The sequence below is a fragment of the Oncorhynchus gorbuscha genome, linkage group LG12, assembly GCF_021184085.1.
Source record: "Oncorhynchus gorbuscha isolate QuinsamMale2020 ecotype Even-year linkage group LG12, OgorEven_v1.0, whole genome shotgun sequence".
NCBI lineage: Eukaryota > Metazoa > Chordata > Actinopteri > Salmoniformes > Salmonidae > Oncorhynchus > Oncorhynchus gorbuscha.
In genome coordinates, this window is record NC_060184.1 from 5,967,982 (window position 1) to 5,989,696 (window position 21,715).

Sequence of the window (21,715 nt, forward strand, 5' to 3'; positions counted from 1 at the left end):
TAACGTAGGCCCTCCAGAGTGGCCTACCATCAAAAAACAATGGAGAAAATGCATCCCATAACATTTTAACATGTAGATAGCTCTTCTATCGTTTAGCCTACAGTAGCAGCCAATGAGTGGTGTTCAATGCCTACATTCCATGAGACTTTGGAGAGAAAAAAACAAGCAGGGCTTGACATGAACCTGTTTATGCACTAGTCCTTCAGGCAAGGAGGTGACTGAAAATTATGTTGTTTGATGCATGAAACCACTTTACGAAATAAAATGCATCATTATCCCCATACCATTATTACATAGAATCAGACAAATGATGATACCTTCTGCCTATTGGTTACTTAGCTTATTCAAGCCTGTCTCAAAATACAACACTGCTCCTTGGTTACTTAGCTTATTCAAGCCTGTCTCAAAATACAACACTGCTCCTTGGTTACTTAGCTTATTCAAGCCTGTCTCAATATACAACACTGCTCCTTGGTTACTTAGCCTGTCTTAAAATACAACACTGCTCCTCGGTTACTTAGCTTATTCAAGCCTGTCTCAAAATACAACACTGCTCCTTGGTTACTTAGCTTATTCAAGCCTGTCTCAAAATACAACACTGCTCCTTGGTTACTTAGCTTATTCAAGCCTGTCTCAAAATACAACACTGCTCCTTGGTTACTTAGCTTATTCAAGCCTGTCTCAAAATACAACACTGCTCCTTGGTTACTTAGCCTGTCTTAAAATACAACACTGCTCCTCGGTTACTTAGCTTATTCAAGCCTGTCTCAAAATACAACACTGCTCCTTGGTTACTTAGCTTATTCAAGCCTGTCTCAAAATACAACACTGCTCCTTGGTTACTTAGCTTATTCAAGCCTGTCTCAAAATACAACACTGCTCCATGGTTACTTAGCTTATTCAAGCCTGTCTCAAAATACAACACTGCTCCTTGGTTACTTAGCTTATTCAAGCCTGTCTCAAAATACAACACTGCTCCATGGTTACTTAGCTTATTCAAGCCTGTCTCAAAATACAACACTGCTCCTTGGTTACTTAGCTTATTCAAAAGATGTATAGAAATGCAGATGTTTTCTGCTCTTGTAGGAAACAATCACACCCCCATTGCTGACTCCAATGATATATAACTGGGCTGATAACTCACTAACTAGCAAAGGATATGAACAAAATGTACAAATGATCTATCATTCAAAACTACCAGTATTTCTCTTGATTCGTCATTCTGGATAGAGGTATGTTTTCTGAGCCATTTCTCATACCATGGCAGCCTTGTTCTGTCTAGAGAGAGATTGTAATGAACATCTAGTCCAGGGGTTCCCAGGCCTTTTTCATTCAGGCCTCCCTTCCAGGATTGGTCCTTCTGTAGCTCAGTTGGTAGAGCATGGCGCTTGTAACACCAGGGTAGTGGGTTCGATTCCCGGGACCACCCATACGTAGAATGTATGCACACATGACTGTGAGTTGCTTTGGATAAAAGCGTCTGCTAAATGGCATATATTATTATTGATGCACTACCCAATTTCTAAATTGCACCTTGTGCATTCTACTATTACAACATTCAAGAGTATATTGAAATCTGGAGTATATTGAAATCAGTGGTTGCCACAGTTTGGCAACCACTGATCCAGTCAGATTCTGGCTATGCTACTTTAAAAACATTTGAACAACGCTGGGCCAATTGTGCACAGCCCTATGGGACTCCCAATCACATCCAGATGTTTATTTTTTACCTTAATTTAACTAGGCAAGTCAGTTAAGAACAATTTCTTATTTTCAACAGCCTAGGAACAGTGGGTTAACTGCCTGTTCAAGGGCAGAACGACAGATTTGTACCTTGTCAGCTATGGGATTTGAACTTTCAACATTCCAGTTACTACTCCAACACTCTAACCACTAGGCTACCCTACCTCCTCTACACTCTAACCACTAGGCTACCCTGCCTCCTCTAACCACTAGGCTACCTGCCACCTCTACACTCTAACCACTAGGCTACCCTGCCTCCTCTACACTCTAACCACTAGGCTACCTGCCTCCTCCACACTCTAACCACTAGGCTACCCTACCTCCTCTACAATCTAACCACTAGGCTACCCTGCCGCCCCTACACTCTAACCACTAGGCTACCCTGCCTCCTCTACACTCTAACCACTAGGCTACCCTGCCTCCTCTACACTCTAACCACTAGGCTACCCTGCCGCCCCTACACTCTAACCACTAGGCTACCCTGCCGCCCCTACACTCTAACCACTAGGCTACCCTGCCGCCTCTACACTCTAACCACTAGGCTACCCTGCCTCCTCTACACTCTAACCACTAGGCTACCCTGCCGCCTCTACACTCTAACCACTAGGCTACCCTGCCTCCTCTACACTCTAACCACTAGGCTACCCTGCCGCCCCTACACTCTAACCACTAGGCTACCCTGCCGCCTCTACATTCTAACCACTAGGCTACCCTGCCGCCTCTACACTCTAACCACTAGGCTACCCTGCCGCCTCTACACTCTAACCACTAGGCTACCCTGCCACCTCTACACTCTAACCACTAGGCTACCCTGCCTCCTCTACACTCTAACCACTAGGCTACCCTGTCGCCCCTACACTCTAACCGCTAGGCTACCTGCCACCTCAACACTCTAACCACTAGGCTACCCTGCCTCCTCTACACTCTAACCACTAGGCTGCCCTGTCGCCCCTACACTCTAACCACTAGGCTACCTGCCACCTCTACACTCTAACCACTAGGCTACCCTGCCGCAACAAATGTGCTTCAGCCTGGATTCAAACAAGGGACTGTAGTGACGCCTTTTGCACTGAGATCCAGTGCCTTAAAAATATTGCAAGAATAAGATTGAATCATTATGTAGCCTATTCTAAAAAAAAAAGTTAGGACTTTAATAGAATGAATGACTGACACGGATTCATTTCATTGTCTATTTCAGTTTTTCTCTAGGGAGTGTTTGAATGGTCCACTTAGCTCAACACTCAAGGCGGACTGTGAACGGAAACTCCATATATGGTCCTAACGGTCTCCTCTCTGATTGGTTCTCTGGCTGCAGCGACAGGTCTGTTGCTTGAGCAGTATTTGTCAAGTTTAGGTAATATGTAATAATTATAATCACAGCTTTAATCTCACAAATAATTACAGAGAGACGTCTCTGTAGCAGGTGTGTATAGTTGGCAAACCCTCAAGAAATCTATTTTCAATGTCCTTTCTATTTAAACATGGACCGATGTCTATCTGTAACACATGTATGGTTATGCTATGAGGGGATGCAGAAACCCCGCCTGCTATTCAGATATCGACAACAATACAAGTGTTATTAAAATGATTAAAACAAATAGCAGGTGTATTAAATATTAGAAGACTAGATTCTGTGTGGATAGTGTCCTACACAAGAGTGCTGTGTTTTGGAGGACATTTAAGGTCGGAGGTGTATATGAAATGATACGATTGGCAGACGATTTCATTCGACATGTTTTCCATAGGAACAGCCTAGAGATATAGGCTATATATAGCGTGGTACATATGTGTTCAGTGTATGATCTGAAACGTGGCCATGTGTGTATTACGAAACAATGTTTTTTTTTTTTTTACAAAAGGAACGTAGGCTTTAACGTGCCTAATGCAAATGCTGCATACTGTAGGTTGCTATTTGATGTGACGTAGATCATTAATACGTTGGTGGTGGTTACAATGTAGGTATCTATTTCTTGAAGAGGGGTGCTTAATATGTAAACATTTGGTCATATTTTAAGAGTGGGCCTAATTAATTTGGATAACAGTTAGACTGCTCTCAACTCTCAGTTAAAATGTATAGTTAATATTGCTGCTCCATTGATAAAAAAAAAAGCCTGTTGATTCTACCCAACAACACCCTTCTCTCTTTGTGGAATGGTACGTTCTCTCCACACAGATTTCATTCATAAAATTCCAGCTCACTATAAAAGGAGGCGCGCTCCACTATCTGCACCAACTACCATTCACGTGAAAGAACCCAGAAAAAGTGATGCACAGAGGTGATTGAACAGCAGCGCGGTCGATAATAGCCTATAATATAGGAGGAATCGTGATTTGTTTTTATGCTTTATTGATACACATCATCATGTATCCAGACTCGAGCCCAAACTACAATGTCTCGAGCTCGTCCGGCAGCAGCGGCAGCAGCAGCAGCAGCAGTTTAGCATCGCCTACCGGAGACATACCCGCGTGCAGTCAGCGGTCTCCAAGCTCACTCACGAGCGCATCATCAGTAGACAGCAGCACGTCTCAGGTACGAATGGATTCTTAATAGAAAAAAGCCGCATGGAATTGCGTTGGAGAATGATTTGGAAATGTGCATTGTGTCCGTGTTGCATTAAGTTTGTGGCAAAATCAATCATTTATATATATATTTTTTATTGCATATTAATTTAGAGTGATTCTGCATCTGCAGCCTATTTGCCTACTAGACCGTGAACCGATCGCGATAGAAAATATGTAGGCTCCAATGTCAGCTCCGTTACTGCGACACACAGCCTATCCAGATGTTTTTGGCTTGTTGAAAAAGCCCTTATTGAGGAGGCACCATATAGGTCAGCCTGCTACATGCCACCGTCGTCAGACTGTTGGCTGATCACCTTCAAATTCCTGACATTCCTGGAGCGCTATAGGCGGTCCATGTTTACCAAATGATCATTGAAGACTTGACTGATGCCGTCATGCCAATAGATGATGAGGATGGTGATCATCATGAAGATGGTGATGACGATGTTTTATGATGATAATGATTGGTTTAGCTTTTATTGGCAACATGAGATGGACTGTCGTTTTTTTACGGTTGTGTTACTGTGATCAGGGCACTCTTGTGAATGAGCCCCTGGCCTCAATGGGTTTCCCCTTGAATCATAAAATAAAAATTGTGTGACATCAAACCCTAATTATTGATGTTGTAAATGAGTACATACTTAGCTATAGATACAACATCAATTGTGCTATAACCGAATCATTGATGCACATCACGCCCTTTTTGGAAAGGTCAACCACGCATGTCATCGGAGTCTATTAAGATTTAATCAATTCAACATTCCTTGTGTTGTTTTTGCAGAATGTCTGCGGTGAAACAGACTGTCCACGGCAGTCTGCCTTTGTTCCTACAGTGACTGCGATCTCAGCCTTCTCGGATCTGCAGTGGATGGTCCAACCGACCACCGTCATCTCAGCATCTGCCTCCCCCTCCTCCCCTTCCATCAGCGCAAAGCCTACAAGAGCTCATGGCGCAACCCAGTCATCTTCAAGAGCGGGAGGGAACACGGAACAATCCACCAGCGCGAGAGGGAAAAAACAGGTAAGCTGTGTTTTATATCATGGACAATTTCGATAATCATTTTTACTATGCAGTCCTGAATGGTCGAATGTGCTGTGTGTGCACGTGACTGGATAGACTGTGCCAATGGTGCAGCATAAACAGTGTTCTAGAGGTCTAGTTTCGAGCTTGTTACTCACTCAATGTGTAGCCTAGCCAAGGAAAGTCTACAGTCAGCAACCATAGGATATTTTCAGACATCGCATTACAAAAAAATGTATAGGCTATTTTAAGGCTACCTTTTGCCAAATATTGAATTAGGGGTTCAAGTGATGCATTGGCAAGATTCCTTATGCATTTATAGTGTTCTCTATTGTTGTGACTGATCCAGGCGACATCAGAAGAGGATGAGAGGAGGAAGATCAGAGAGAGAGGAATAAAGTCGCAGCGGCCAAGTGTCGCAACAGACGGAGGGAGCTCACCGACACCCTGCAAGCCGTAAATACACCTTGTTGCCATGTCAAACTGTCATGTGGAGATGCTTAGCAGAATGAATTTGCAATGGGTTTTAAAAAAACATTTTTTTTTAACCTAAAGTGATTGATGCTCTCTATACTTCATACTTGACCATGTATCGTCTTTTTTTTAAATTGGCATTTCATAAACATGGTAATTGATTAATGTGTGGTTCTCTCCTTATAGGAAACTGATCAGCTTGAAGAGGACAAAGAGGCCTTGCAGACAGAGATAGCCCACCTCCTGAAAGAGAAAGAGAGTCTGGAACAGATCCTATCCGCCCACCAGCCAGCCTGCAAACTAGCCGCCGCTGAAGACAACAACGTGGAGGAAGACATCGACGAAGACATCGACGAAGACATCGACCGCATGCTCCAGGACCCTCCGGATTCCCCCCAGCTGCTCTCCATCTTGGAGAATGAAGACAAACTCCAACTCCCAGAGGGAAATGCAACACTAGTGCCTGTGTCCGACACTCCTTCGCTTCAGGACATGGAAACTGTCGTGGTTCCCTCGAACATCTCCATCTCTGCGTCGGCCATCTTGGGTAACTCCAACATCCTGCTGTGCTCCAGCGCTGAGGAAGAACCCATGGACGACCTAAACTTTGACCAGGATGACTTAGACAACCTGGTCCCTAGCCTGGAACTCAACGTGGCTGTGGCCCCGGAGACGGCCCCGTCTGTTCCCGACATCGACCTCCTCGGAGGCCCCTTCTGCCTCTCAGACTGGGAGACCCTGTACAAGTCGGTGGCCAACAATCTAGAGCCCCTCTGCACCCCTACGATGATGACTTCCAGTGACAGTCCTACATGTAGCAGTTACCGCTCTGTGTTTAGTTTGAATTACACAGAGATAGACTCTTTGGCGGGGACAGGAGTTGCAACTCCAGCTCTGAGACCCTCAAATGAGGTGTTGGTGGTAGATCTGATTTGATGAACGGTAAACTGAACTCTCCCACACTGTTGACCTTGTGACACTGTTATGGGACTGTTGGGTCATATACATATAGGGCTAGTTTCCCCCACTCACAGATTGAGCCTTAGTCTTCGATTTAAAAAAAGCAGTGTTCAATGATGATTCTCCTTTGAAAGTGCCTCTTTATAGTCCAGGACGAGGCTTAATCTGCGTCTGAGAAACACGGCCCTTGAGGTTGATATTGAACCAATAAGCTATGGTCTATTCATCTAACCCCCCCCCCCCCCCCGATGTTTTGTTGTGCTTGTTATGATGTTTTGTTTACATTTAACCTTTAGCACCAAATTAAATGGTTACTGTGACTATAACAGTATCAACATCTTCCATATATATATATATATGGAAGATATATAGATAGATAGATATATATATATGGAAAATATATAGATAGATAGATATATATATATATATGGAAGATATATAGATAGATAGATATATATATATATATATGGAAAATATATAGATAGATAGATATATATATATATATGGAAGATATATAGATAGATAGATATATATATATATATATATATATGGAAAATATATAGATAGATAGATATATATATATGGAAAATATATAGATAGATAGATAGATAGATAGATAGATAGATAGATAGATAGATAGATAGATAGATAGATAGATAGATAGATAGATAGATAGATAGATAGATATATATGGAAAATATATAGATAGATATATATATATATATGGAAGATATATAGATAGATATATATATATATATATATATATATGGAAAATATATAGATAGATAGATATATATATATGGAAAATATATAGATAGATAGATAGATAGATATATATATGGAAGATATATAGATAGATAGATATATATATATGGAAAAATATATATATACATATATATATATATATATATATATATATATATATATATATATATATATATATATATATATATATATATATATATATATGGAATATATGGAAGATATATAGATAGATAGATAGATATATATGGAAAATATATAGATAGATATATATTTATATATATATATTTATATATATATATATATATATATATATATGGAAGATGTATATATATTGGTGCACCTGTGAGGGCTGTTCACGCTCTTGAAAAAGATATCTAATGTTGTCCTTGTATCAAAATTAAATGCATGCAAAATCATACCATTTGATTAAAAAGGGGTGCTATATCTTTGTTTTTCCATCCTTAAATATAAATGTGAAACTAGACTGTGGTTTGTGAGGATAGTGATATCAGATTGTGTCTTATTAACAGGTGAAATTACAGTTTGAGTAATGTGGACATCATTTTACTGTAAAGTGAAATTTCTTTCGGGTTTTCCATGAAAACACAGCACCTTGTATTTTATCAAGATGTATTTTATGACATAGTTTATTTTTTTACCTTTAAAAAAGTTTTGACTAATTGTTGGTAAGATGCAAAACAATAAGAACACAGACAAATAAAATAATAAAACTGGTTGTTTGGACCCTGTATGCGGACTGTTTGCTTTGAGGGAGTTTTATAAATCTATCGTCTATAAATCTACCGTCTATAAATCTACCGTCTATAAATCTACTAAATCTACCGTCTATAAATCTACTAAATCTACCGTCTATAAATCTACTAAATCTAACATCTATAAATCTACGTCTATAAATCTACTAAATCTACCATCTATAAATCTACTAAATCTACCATCTATAAATCTACGTCTATAAATCTACTAAATCTACCGTCTATAAATCTACTAAATCTACCGTCTATAAATCTACCGTCTATAAATCTACTAAATCTACCGTCTATAAATCTACTAAATCTACCGTCTATAAATCTACTAAATCTACTGTCTATAAATCTACCGTCTATAAATCTACCGTCTATAAATCTACAGTCTATAAATCTACTGTCTATAAATCTACTAAATCTACCGTCTATAAATCTACTAAATCTACCGTCTATAAATCTACCGTCTATAAATCTACTAAATCTACCGTCTATAAATCTACTAAATCTACCGTCTATAAATCTACTAAATCTACCGTCTATAAATCTACCGTCTATAAATCTACTAAATCTACCGTCTATAAATCTACTAAATCTACCGTCTATAAATCTACTAAATCTACCGTCTATAAATCTACTAAATCTACCGTCTATAAATCTACTAAATCTACCGTCTATAAATCTATAAATCTACCTATAAATCTACTAAATCTACCGTCTATAAATCTAAATCTACCTATAAATCTACTAAATCTACCGTCTATAAATCTACCGTCTATAAATCTACCGTCTATAAATCTACCGTCTATAAATCTACTAAATCTACTGTCTATAAATCTACCATTTATAAATCTACTAAATCTACCGTCTATAAATCTACTAAATCTACCGTCTATAAATCTACCGTCTATAAATCTACTAAATCTACCGTCTATAAATCTACCATCTATAAATCTACTAAATCTACCGTCTATAAATCTACCGTCTATAAATCTACCGTCTATAAATCTACCATCAATAAATCTACTGTCTATAAATCTACTAAATCTACCGTCTATAAATCTACTAAATCTACCGTCTATAAATCTACTAAATCTACCGTCTATAAATCTACCGTGTATAAATCTACTAAATCTACCGTCTATAAATCTACCGTCTATAAATCTACAGTCTATAAATCTACTAAATCTACCGTCTATAAATCTACTAAAACTACCGTCTATAAATCTACCGTCTATAAATCTACCGTCTATAAATCTACCGTCTATAAATCTACTAAATCTACCGTCTATAAATCTACCGTCTATAAATCTACAGTCTATAAATCTACTAAATCTACTGTCTATAAATCTACTATAAATCTACTATAAATCTACCGTCTATAAATCTACCGTCTATAAATCTACCGTCTATAAATCTACTAAATCTACCGTCTATAAATCTACCGTCTATAAATCTACCGTCTATAAATCTACTAAATCTACTGTCTATAAATCTACCGTCTATAAATCTACTAAATCTACCGTCTATAAATCTACTAAATCTACCGTCTATAAATCTACCGTCTATAAATCTACTAAATCTACCGTCTATAAATCTACCATCTATAAATCTACTAAATCTACCGTCTATAAATCTACCGTCTATAAATCTACCATCAATAAATCTACTGTCTATAAATCTACTAAATCTACCGTCTATAAATCTACTAAATCTACCGTCTATAAATCTACTAAATCTACCGTCTATAAATCTACCGTGTATAAATCTACTAAATCTACCGTCTATAAATCTACCGTCTATAAATCTACAATCTATAAATCTACCGTCTATAAATCTACCGTCTATAAATCTACTAAATCTACCGTCTATAAATCTACTAAATCTACCGTCTATAAATCTACTAAATCTACCGTCTATAAATCTACTAAATCTACCGTCTATAAATCTACTAAATCTACCGTCTATAAATCTACCGTCTATAAATCTACCGTCTATAAATCTACCGTCTATAAATCTACTAAATCTACCGTCTATAAATCTACCGTCTATAAATCTACCGTCTATAAATCTACCGTCTATAAATCTACTAAATCTACTGTCTATAAATCTACCATTTATAAATCTACTAAATCTACCGTCTATAAATCTACCGTCTATAAATCTACTAAATCTACTCCGTCTATAAATCTACCATCTATAAATCTACTAAATCTACCGTCTATAAATCTACCGTCTATAAATCTACCGTCTATAAATCTACCATCAATAAATCTACTGTCTATAAATCTACTAAATCTACCGTCTATAAATCTACTAAATCTACTGTCTATAAATCTACCGTCTATAAATCTACTAAATCTACCGTCTATAAATCTACTAAATCTACCGTCTATAAATCTACCGTCTATAAATCTACAGTCTATAAATCTACTAAATCTACCGTCTATAAATCTACTAAATCTACCGTCTATAAATCTACCGTCTATAAATCTACCGTCTATAAATCTACCGTCTATAAATCTACTAAATCTACCGTCTATAAATCTACCGTCTATAAATCTACCGTCTATAAATCTACTAAATCTACTGTCTATAAATCTACCGTCTATAAATCTACTAAATCTACCGTCTATAAATCTACTAAATCTACCGTCTATAAATCTACCGTCTATAAATCTACTAAATCTACCGTCTATAAATCTACCATCTATAAATCTACTAAATCTACCGTCTATAAATCTACCGTCTATAAATCTACCATCAATAAATCTACTGTCTATAAATCTACTAAATCTACCGTCTATAAATCTACTAAATCTACCGTCTATAAATCTACTAAATCTACCGTCTATAAATCTACCGTGTATAAATCTACTAAATCTACCGTCTATAAATCTACCGTCTATAAATCTACAGTCTATAAATCTACTAAATCTACCGTCTATAAATCTACTAAATCTACCGTCTATAAATCTACAGTGTATAAATCTACTAAATCTACCGTCTATAAATCTACCGTCTATACACCCAAACAAGGGCACTGCGTTCATCCACCTCTGGCCTGCTCGCCTCCCTACCACTGAGGAAGTACAGCTCCCGCTCAGCCCAGTCAAAACTGTTCGCTGCTCTGGCCCCCCAATGGTGGAACAAACTCCCTCACGACGCCAGGACAGCGGAGTCAATCACCACCTTCCGGAGACACCTGAAACCCCACCTCTTTAAGGAATACCTAGGATAGGATAAGTAATCCCTCTCACCCCCCCCCCTTTAAGATTTAGATGCACTATTGTAAAGTGACTGTTCCACTCGATGTCATAAGGTGAATGCACCAATTTGTAAGTCGCTCTGGATAAGAGCATCTGCTAAATGACTTAAATGTAATGTAAATGTATAAATCTACTAAATCTACCATCTCTAAATCTACTAAATCTACCGTCTATAAATCTACCGTCTATAAATCTACCGTCTATAAATCTACTAAATCTACCGTCTATAAATCTACCGTCTATAAATCTACAGTCTATAAATCTACTAAATCTACCGTCTATACATATACCGTCTATAAATCTACCGTCTATAAATCTACTAAATCTACCGTCTATAAATCTACTAAATCTACCGTCTATAAATCTACTAAATCTACCGTCTATAAATATACCGTCTATAAATCTACCGTCTATAAATCTACTAAATCTACCGTCTATAAATCTACCGTCTATAAATCTACCGTCTATAAATCTACTAAATCTACCGTCTATAAATCTACCGTCTATAAATCTACCGTCTATAAATCTACTATAAATCTACTAAATCTACCGTCTATAAATCTACCGTCTATAAATCTACCGTCTATAAATCTACCGTCTATAAATCTACCGTCTATAAATCTACTAAATCTACCGTCTATAAATCTACCGTCTATAAATCTACCGTCTATAAATCTACAGTCTATAAATCTACTAAATCTACCGTCTATAAATATACCGTCTATAAATCTACCGTCTATAAATCTACTAAATCTACCGTCTATAAATCTACTAAATCTACCGTCTATAAATCTACTAAATCTACCGTCTATAAATATACCGTCTATAAATCTACCGTCTATAAATCTACTAAATCTACCGTCTATAAATCTACCGTCTATAAATCTACCGTCTATAAATCTACTAAATCTACCGTCTATAAATCTACCGTCTATAAATCTACCGTCTATAAATCTACTATAAATCTACTAAATCTACCGTCTATAAATCTACCGTCTATAAATCTACCGTCTATAAATCTACCGTCTATAAATCTACTAAATCTACCGTCTATAAATCTACCGTCTATAAATCTACTATAAATCTACTAAATCTACCGTCTATAAATCTACCGTCTATAAATCTACTAAATCTACCGTCTATAAATCTACCATCTATAAATCTACCGTCTATAAATCTACTAAATCTACTAAATCTACCGTCTATAAATCTACCGTCTATAAATCTACTAAATCTACCATCTATAAATCTACTAAATCTACCATCTATAAATCTACCGTCTATAAATCTACTAAATCTACCGTCTATAAATCTACTAAATCTACCGTCTATAAATCTACTAAATCTACCATCTATAAATCTACCATCTATAAATCTACTAAATCTACCATCTATAAATCTACTAAATCTACCGTCTATAAATCTACTAAATCTACCGTCTTTAATCTACCGTCTATAAATCTACCGTCTATAAATCTACTAAATCTACCATCTATAAATCTACCGTCTATAAATCTACCGTCTATAAATCTACTAAATCTACCGTCTATAAATCTACCGTCTACTAAATCTACAATCTATAAATCTACCGTCTATAAATCTACCGTCTATAAATCTACTAAATCTACCGTCTATAAATCTACCGTATATAAATCTACCGTCTATAAATCTACCGTCTATAAATCTACTAAATCTACCGTCTATAAATCTACCGTCTACTAAATCTACAATCTATAAATCTACCGTCTATAAATCTACCTCTATAAATCTACTAAATCTACCGTCTATAAATCTACTAAATCTACCGTCTATAAATCTATTACATTTACATTTACATTTAAGTCATTTAAATCTACTAAATCTACCGTCTACTAAATCTACAATCTATAACTCTACCGTCTATAAATCTACCGTCTATAAATCTACCATCTATAAATCTACCATCTATAAATCTACCGTCTATAAATCTACCGTCTATAAATCTACTAAATCTACCGTCTATAAATCTACTATAAATCTACCGTCTATAAATCTACTAAATCTACCGTCTATAAATCTACCGTCTATAAATCTACTAAATCTACCGTCTATAAATCTACTAAATCTTCACAGGCTTTCACTAACCAGCGCCAGGTCCATGGACAGGTCTTCACAGGCTTTCACTAACCAGCGCCAGGTCCATGGACAGGTCTTCACAGGCTTTCACTAACCAGCGCCAGGTCCATGGACAGGTCTTCGCAGGCTTTCACTAACCAGCTCCAGGTCCATGGACAGGTCTTCGCAGGCTTTCACTAACCAGCGCCAGGTCCATGGACAGATCTTCGCAGGCTTTCACGAACCAGCGCCAGGTCCATGGACAGGTCTTCGCTGATAACGTCACCAACTAGCTTGGTTAACTCGGACTGGCCAACCATAATAGTCGTTGTCTTTGTACGCCATTGGATATTCATGAAATCATAATTGAATGAAGTTGTATTTCGTCATTGAATCTCCGATATAGCCCTAAAAAGAAAAGGTTCCCGGTGGATCCTTTAGGGGTTCTTCAAATTTAAACTGTGGGGGAACCCCTATAAGTTCTTTAAAGGACCCTCATTAATGGTTCCAGAAATAAACTTTTGTGTTTCCTTTTTAATAATCATCATAACAATAACAACAATATTTTAGTTGTCAGTGTTTCTAATGATTTTAGGGGTTAAGCATCATAAAAAAAAAAAAAATCTAAATATGAGATAAACTCCCAGCCCCAAGTCCAATAGGTATATCCTCTGGCGTGTTGATGTTAATGTGTTGGTGTTCTCCGTATCCATCGGCAACATGATGTTTCAGTGCATGGTGATTGAACAGGTGTCCTGTTATATTCATCAGAGGTGTAGGGAGGGTGAAGTCTGTGAATACCAAAACATATATAATTCTTTAGATTAGATTCTTAAATTATTATCAAAAGATGCACAAAACAGTATTCATATCTTGTTTTTTTTGTGGTAAAAATTATGTGAATGACAAAACTGTTCACTTTTGATACCGGTTTTCATACACATACCTTGTCCTCAGTGTAGAGGCCTCTGGGATACATACCTTGTCCTCAGTGTAGAGGCCTCTGGGATACATACCTTGTCCTCAGTGTAGAGCCCTCTGGTACACATACCTTGTCCTCAGTGTAGAGCCCTCTGGGATACATACCTTGTCCTCAGTGTAGAGCCCTCTGGTACACATACCGTGTCTTCAGTGTAGAGGCCTCTGGGATACATACCTTGTCCTCAGTGTATCCGGTACACATACCTTGTCCTCAGTGTAGAGGCCTCTGGGATACATACCTTGTCCTCAGTGTAGAGCCCTCCGGTACACATACCGTGTCCTCAGTGTAGAGGCCTCTGGGATACATACCTTGTCCTCAGTGTAGAGGCCTCTGGGATACATACCTTGTCCTCAGTGTAGAGCCCTCTGGTACACATACGTTGTCCTCAGTGTATCCGGTACACATACCTTGTCCTCAGTGTAGAGGCCTCTGGGATACATACCTTCTCCTCAGTATAGAGCCCTCCGGTACACATACCTTGTCCTCAGTGTAGAGGCCTCTGGGATACATACCTTGTCCTCAGTGTAGAGCCCTCTGGGATACATACCTTGTCCTCAGTGTAGAGGCCTCTGGGATACATACCTTGTCCTCAGTGTAGAGCCCTCTGGTACACATACCTTGTCCTCAGTGTAGAGGCCTCTGGGATACATACCTTGTCCTCAGTGTAGAGGCCTCTGGGATACATACCTTGTCCTCAATATAGAGGCCTCTGGGATACATACCTTGTCCTCAATGTAGAGGCCTCTGGGATAAATACCTTGTCCTCAGTGTAGAGCCCTCTGGTACACATACCGTGTCCTCAGTGTAGAGGCCTCTGGGATACATACCTTGTCCTCAGTGTATCCGGTACACATACCTTGTCCTCAGTGTAGAGGCCTCTGGGATACATACCTTGTCCTCAGTGTAGAGCCCGCTGGTACACATACCTTGTCCTCAGTGTAGAGGCCTCTGGGATACATACCTTGTCCTCAGTGTAGAGCCCTCTGGGATACATACCTTGTCCTCAGTGTAGAGACCTATGGTACACATACCTTGTCCTCAGTGTATCCGGTACACATACCTTGTCCTCAGTGTAGAGGCCTCTGGGATACATACCTTGTCCTCAGTATAGAGCCCTCTGGTACACATACCTTGTCCTCAGTGTAGAGCCCTATGGTACACATACCTTGTCCTCAGTGTATCCGGTACACATACCTTGTCCTCAGTGTAGAGGCCTCTGGGATACATACCTTGTCCTCATTGTAGAGGCCTCTGGGATACATACCTTGTCCTCAGTGTAGAGGCCTCTGGGATACATACCTTGTCCTCAGTGTAGAGGCCTCTGGGATACATACCTTGTCCTCAGTGTAGAGGCCTCTGGGATACATACCTTGTCCTCAGTGTAGAGCCCTCTGGTACACAAACCTTGTCCTCAGTGTAGAGCCCTCTGGGATACATACCTTGTCCTCAGTGTAGAAGCCTCTGGGATACATACCTTGTCCTCAATATAGAGGCCTCTGGGATACATACCTTGTCCTCAATGTAGAGGCCTCTGGGATACATACCTTGTCCTCAGTGTAGAGCCCTCTGGTACACATACCTTGTCCTCAGTGTAGAGGCCTCTGGGATACATACCTTGTCTTCAATGTAGAGGCCTCTGGGATACATACCTTGTCCTCAATGTAGAGCCCTCTGGTACACATACCTTGTCCTCAGTGTAGAGGCCTCTGGGATACATACCTTGTCCTCAGTGTAGAGCCCTCTGGTACACATACCTTGTCCTCAGTTTAGAGGCCTCTGGGATACATACCTTGTCCTCAATGTAGAGGCCTCTGGTACACATACCTTGTCCTCAGTGTAGAGGCCTCTGGGATACATACCTTGTCCTCAGTGTAGAGGCCTCTGGGATGCATACCTTGTCCTCAGTGTAGAGGCCTCTGGGATGCATACCTTGTCCTCAGTGTAGAGGCCTCTGGGATACATACCTTGTCCTCAGTGTAGAGGCATCTGGGATCTTCATTGAAGATGTAAAGGAGGAGAAAAATGGCTGCGGGGACTGAGTCCTACAAGGCTTTAGTCCTACAAGGCTTTAGTCCTACAAGGCTTTAGTCCTACAAGGCTTTAGTCCTACAAGGCTTTAGAGAAACCATCAATTCAAATGAACTGTAGATGATACATGTGGTCCGCATAACAGTATGTGACAAAGCAATACTTTTGTGTGCCTCCCTATTAGTAAACCTGCAGACAAACACAAATTAGTAAGCAGTCCTGTCATCTGCGCCCAGATGCAGCTATATAGCCTTGAATAAAATAATATTTTTTTAAATATATTTTTTTTAACTTTACCTTTATTTAACTAGGCAAGTCAGTTATTAAGAACACATTCTTATTTACAATGACGGCCTTGGAACAGTGGGTTAACTGCCTTGATCAGGGTGAGAATGACAGATGTGTACCTTGTCAGCTCGGGGATTCGAGATCTTGCAACCTTTCAGTTACTAGTCCAAAGCTCTAACCACTAGGCTACCTGCCACCCCTCCACTCTAACCACTAGGCTACCCTGCCGCCCGTCCACTCTAACCACTAGGCTACCAGCCACCCCTCCACTCTAACCACTAGGCTACCTGCCACCCCTCCACTCTAACCACTAGGCTACCCTGCCGCCCCTCCACTCTAACCACTAGGCTACCCTGCCGCCCCTCCACTCTAACCACTAGGCTACCCTGCCGCCCTTCCACTCTAACCACTAGGCTACCCTGCCGCCCCTCCACTCTAACCACTAGGCTACCCTGCCGCCACCCCTCCACTCTAACCACTAGGCTACCTGCCGCCCCTCCACTCTAACCACTAGGCTACCCTGCCGCCACCCCTCCACTCTAACCACTAGGCTACCCTGCCGCCCCTCCACTCTAACCACTAGGCTACCCTGCCGCCCCTACACTCTAACCACTAGGCTACCCTGCCACCCCTCCACTCTAACCACTAGGCTACCTGCCGCCCCTACACTCTAACCACTAGGCTACCTGCCACCCCCCACTCTAACCACTAGGCTACCCTGCCGCCCCTCCACTCTAACCACTAGACTACCTGCCACCCCACAAATATGCTAATTTCCTTTGCATTTTTTCCAGTTTCTGTTTTAGATTTTTTTTTTTTTTTTTAATCCTATAACACAACTATTTACATATGAAAAGAGAGATGATATCATCATAAAGCAATAGCAATTAAGATCATAAAGGGTTAAACCTTACCTTAAATTGAGGAGATCTTTACATTTTTTTCAGTTAAAGTGCCTGAACCTGCTGCTGTTGTCTCAAATTCAGTTGGGCAGTTAGGTTTCCTGCAAGAACCCCCCCCAAAGAACTAAATATGTTCCTCGACGAACTACACCACCTATGGTGTTATTGGAAGGACCTCTGGTAGGCATTTTTTTTCTTCCAGTAGCAACAACCATAGGGTTCTTCAAGGAATTTTAAGATGCTTAGAAGAACCGTTATTGATCCCCCCTCGTTTTTGGAGCTACCTACATGCCAATGATTTGTTTACCATAGCAACGTTGAATGAATAGAACAATTAGAATTAACGACTGGGTCAAACTATTTAAGTGATAATGCCCGAGAAGCCGATGATTGGAGGATATATTTGCACGGCTGTTGTTAGGCCCGATGGCCGGCAAATCATGCCACAATATATCAAATCATGCCATAATATATCCTCCAAACACCGGCTTTGAGGGCATTATCACTTTTATACAACGGGTTACCAACACATTCAAATAATGATTGACACATTTGAATTAAAAACGTTATTTTGATTTATTTATTCATACTAATTCATCCTTCCACAAGATAAAGTCCCCGGGTTCGACTAGAAGGGGTACTGCTTTTGTCAACATTTTCTTTTGGCAGCCGGTTAGGATAATTAACATAGCAAATTAGGAGAATTAGGTTAGGTTTAGGGGAGCTAAAACGCAAAAACAAATCAACTTTCGACGTTAATTTGACAAAAAAAAAACTCTATCCCCCATCTAGGCATGATGACAAGTGTGCCAGTTGCAGTATTTTTTTTACGTCACGACGTGTTTGCACTGGACGCGATTGCGTTGCACTTCCATGTCCATATTTGGAGAGTTCAGATGTTTTGTTTCCATGGAGACGCGACGGAGAGGTGTTGGGTTTCGAGCTGGAAGATTTTCCCGGGAAAAAAAAGACAAGACAAGGCAGCGCAGAGGCGGAGCGAGTGGAACCCGAGAGAACCGTAGTTGTCGAGAAACAAACAGTCCTTCGCTCCAGGAATTCCATCGTAATAGTGTGCTCTTTCAAATGAATATTACATTGCCAGTTGTCATGCTGTGCACGTTTATTATCGGCTTATCTTGTCTATGCAAACAGCCTGCTGCTCGCTCCTACCCATGCCCATTCTAGTCTTGACGCTAGAATATAATAGCCTATTCAGTTCTAAAATTGCCTCAGAATTGCCACTTGGCTTGCCATGTAGCCTACAGACAGCATAAGAAAGATAACAGGACTTTTTTTCATAAATAAAAGGAATGCATATTTCTGCCTAATATATTGTATTCATGTGTATTCATGTGTACATAGAGCAACATGGTATTTGTGCCAGAAGACTGTCATGCTGTGCACGAAATCTTGCTGACCTGAGAAATTATTCAATAGAGTGACAAGACTTCCATCTATAGTCATCATGTTGCTGAAGCCCATTCCAGTGGCAAACATCTCTCCCTGTAGGATTGGAGATGTATTTCCTCTGCTAAAAAATGATGTGTATGAGGTAGGCCATTCAATTGTGTGTGTGTGTGTGTGTGTGTGTGTAAGTGAAGGGTACTTGTGTGAACGTGGGCATTTTCTCATTCAGTTAGCCTCATACGTGAGCAGTAGAGGGAGCTGTAAAAGAGGAGATTCTCTCTTCTTGACATGCACATTCTGTGCACGTTCCTAGGCCTGTCTAATCAGGAGGCCTTACGTAAAACCTGGACCAAAATGAAAACCTAACCGCCAAATTACACTGACTGTACGAAACAATAAGAACACCTGTTCTTTCCATGACAGACCAGGTGAATCCAGGTGAAAGCTTGTTGATGTCACTTGTTACATCGACTTCATGACAGGGATAAATAAGGCTTTTTAAGCCTTGACACAATACAGCCCCATAGTGGAGGTGTCATAATACCCATAAAACCTAGTGGTCAAACAAGGAAATGGTTACAATCGTTTTTTTCCCCCCACAATTCATTTTTCCCACAGGGGGATTTTTTAGAAACCCTTAAAATAAGGGTTGTGTTTCGTGTATTGATAAAAGTCACTCTGTCCTAGAGAGATTTACACAGTTATCAATATGTCACTCCAGGGTGTGCCTACACGAAACACAGCCCACATCTAGGAACAACTACACTTAAAATAAGGGCTGTGTTTCGTGTTATGTGCGCTTCCGGGAGCTTGTGTGGCCTACCACTTCGCAGCTGAGCCGTTGTTGCTCCATGCCAGGGTGAGCCTACATGAAACACAGCCCTTATTTTAAGTGTAGTTGTTCCTAGATGTTTCCATTTCACCATAACAGCACTTACAGTTGACCGGAGAGGCTCTAGCAGGGCAGAAATTTAACAAACTGACTTGTTGGGAAGGTGGCATCCTATGATGGTGTCACGTTGAAAGTCACTGAGGTCTTCAGTAAGGTCATTCTACTGCCAATGTTTGTCTATGGAGATTGCATAGCTGTGTGCTCGATTTTATACACCCGTCAGCAGAGGGTGTGGCTGAAATAGCCAAATCCACTAATTTGAAGGGGTGTCCACATGCTTTATATGTATATAGTGTACCTCTTAAATGGAACTAACTGCAATTGAAAATGTTATATTTTTAATCTCCAAAAAGTAGTAATGCTGCAAACTTCAACAAAGGTAACAATTTCACCTTTCAGGCCAAAAAAAAGTGTTATAAATTGCTGAGGTGTAGTCACTTACTGTACAAATCACAAATATGATAAAACATGATAGGATGCTATATTATCCTTCCATTCAATACAGTATTCTGTATTATCCTTCCATACGATGCAGTATTCTATATTATCCTTCCATTCAATACAGTATTCTATATTATCCTTCCATTCAATACAGTATTCTATATTATCCTTCCATTCAATACAGTATTCTATATTATCCTTCCATACAATACAGTATTCTATATTATCCTTTCATACAATACAGTATTCTATATTATCCTTCCATTCAATACAGTATTCTATATTATCCTTCCATACAATACAGTATTCTATATTATCCTTCCATACAATACAATACAGTATTGTATATTATGTTTCCTTCCATTCAATACAGTATTCTGTATTATCCTTCCATTCAATACAATATTCTATATTATCCTTCCATACAATACAGTATTCTATATTATCCTTCCATACGATACAGTATTCTGTATTATCCTTCCATACGATGCAGTATTCTATATTATCCTTCCATTCAATACAGTATTCTATATTATCCTTCCATACAATACAATACAGTATTCTATATTATCCTTCCATTCAATACAGTATTCTGTATTATCCTTCCATACGATACAGTATTCTGTATTATCCTTCCATTCAATACAGTATTCTATATTATCCTTCCATTCAATACAGTATTCTATATTATCCTTCCATTCAATACAGTATTCTATATTATCCTTCCATACGATACAGTATTCTGTATTATCCTTCCATACGATGCAGTATTCTATATTATCCTTCCATTCAATACAGTATTCTATATTATCCTTCCATTCAATACAGTATTCTATATTATCCTTCCATACGATGCAGAATTCTATATTATCCTTCCATTCAATACAGTATTCTATATTATCCTTCCAAACAATACAGTATTCTATATTATCCTTCCATTCAATACAGTATTCTGTATTATCCTTCCATACGATACAGTATTCTGTATTATCCTTCCATTCAATACAGTATTCTATATTATCCTTCCATTCAATACAGTATTCTATATTATCCTTCCATTCAATACAGTATTCTATATTATCCTTCCATACAATACAGTATTCTATATTATCCTTCCATACAATAC

At 39.1% G+C, this 21,715-nt stretch overlaps 1 protein-coding gene across 1 annotated transcript; it reads left to right on the top strand.

Moving 5' to 3' along the window:
* Nucleotides 1-2,744: 2,744 nt before the first annotated feature.
* LOC123991483 (proto-oncogene c-Fos-like) lies at nucleotides 2,745-7,177 on the top strand. The gene is made up of 5 exons (XM_046293101.1): nucleotides 2,745-3,064; nucleotides 4,116-4,273; nucleotides 5,087-5,326; nucleotides 5,699-5,782; nucleotides 5,987-7,177. Exons 1-5 carry the CDS (start codon nucleotides 3,016-3,018, stop codon nucleotides 6,734-6,736), a joined length of 1,281 nt encoding a protein of 426 aa, XP_046149057.1. The 5' UTR covers nucleotides 2,745-3,015; the 3' UTR covers nucleotides 6,737-7,177.
* The last annotated feature ends 14,538 nt before the right edge of the window (nucleotides 7,178-21,715 follow it).

Coding starts and splice junctions, on each gene's coding strand:
- LOC123991483 (XM_046293101.1), top strand. CDS start 3,016: ATGGTCCTAACGGTCTCCTCTCTGATTGGTTCTCTGGCTGCAGCGACA. Junction 5,327..5,698: donor GCGCGAGAGGGAAAAAACAG/GTAAGCTGTGTT, acceptor AGAGGATGAGAG/GAGGAAGATCAGAGAGAGAG. Junction 5,783..5,986: donor TCACCGACACCCTGCAAGCC/GTAAATACACCT, acceptor CTCTCCTTATAG/GAAACTGATCAGCTTGAAGA.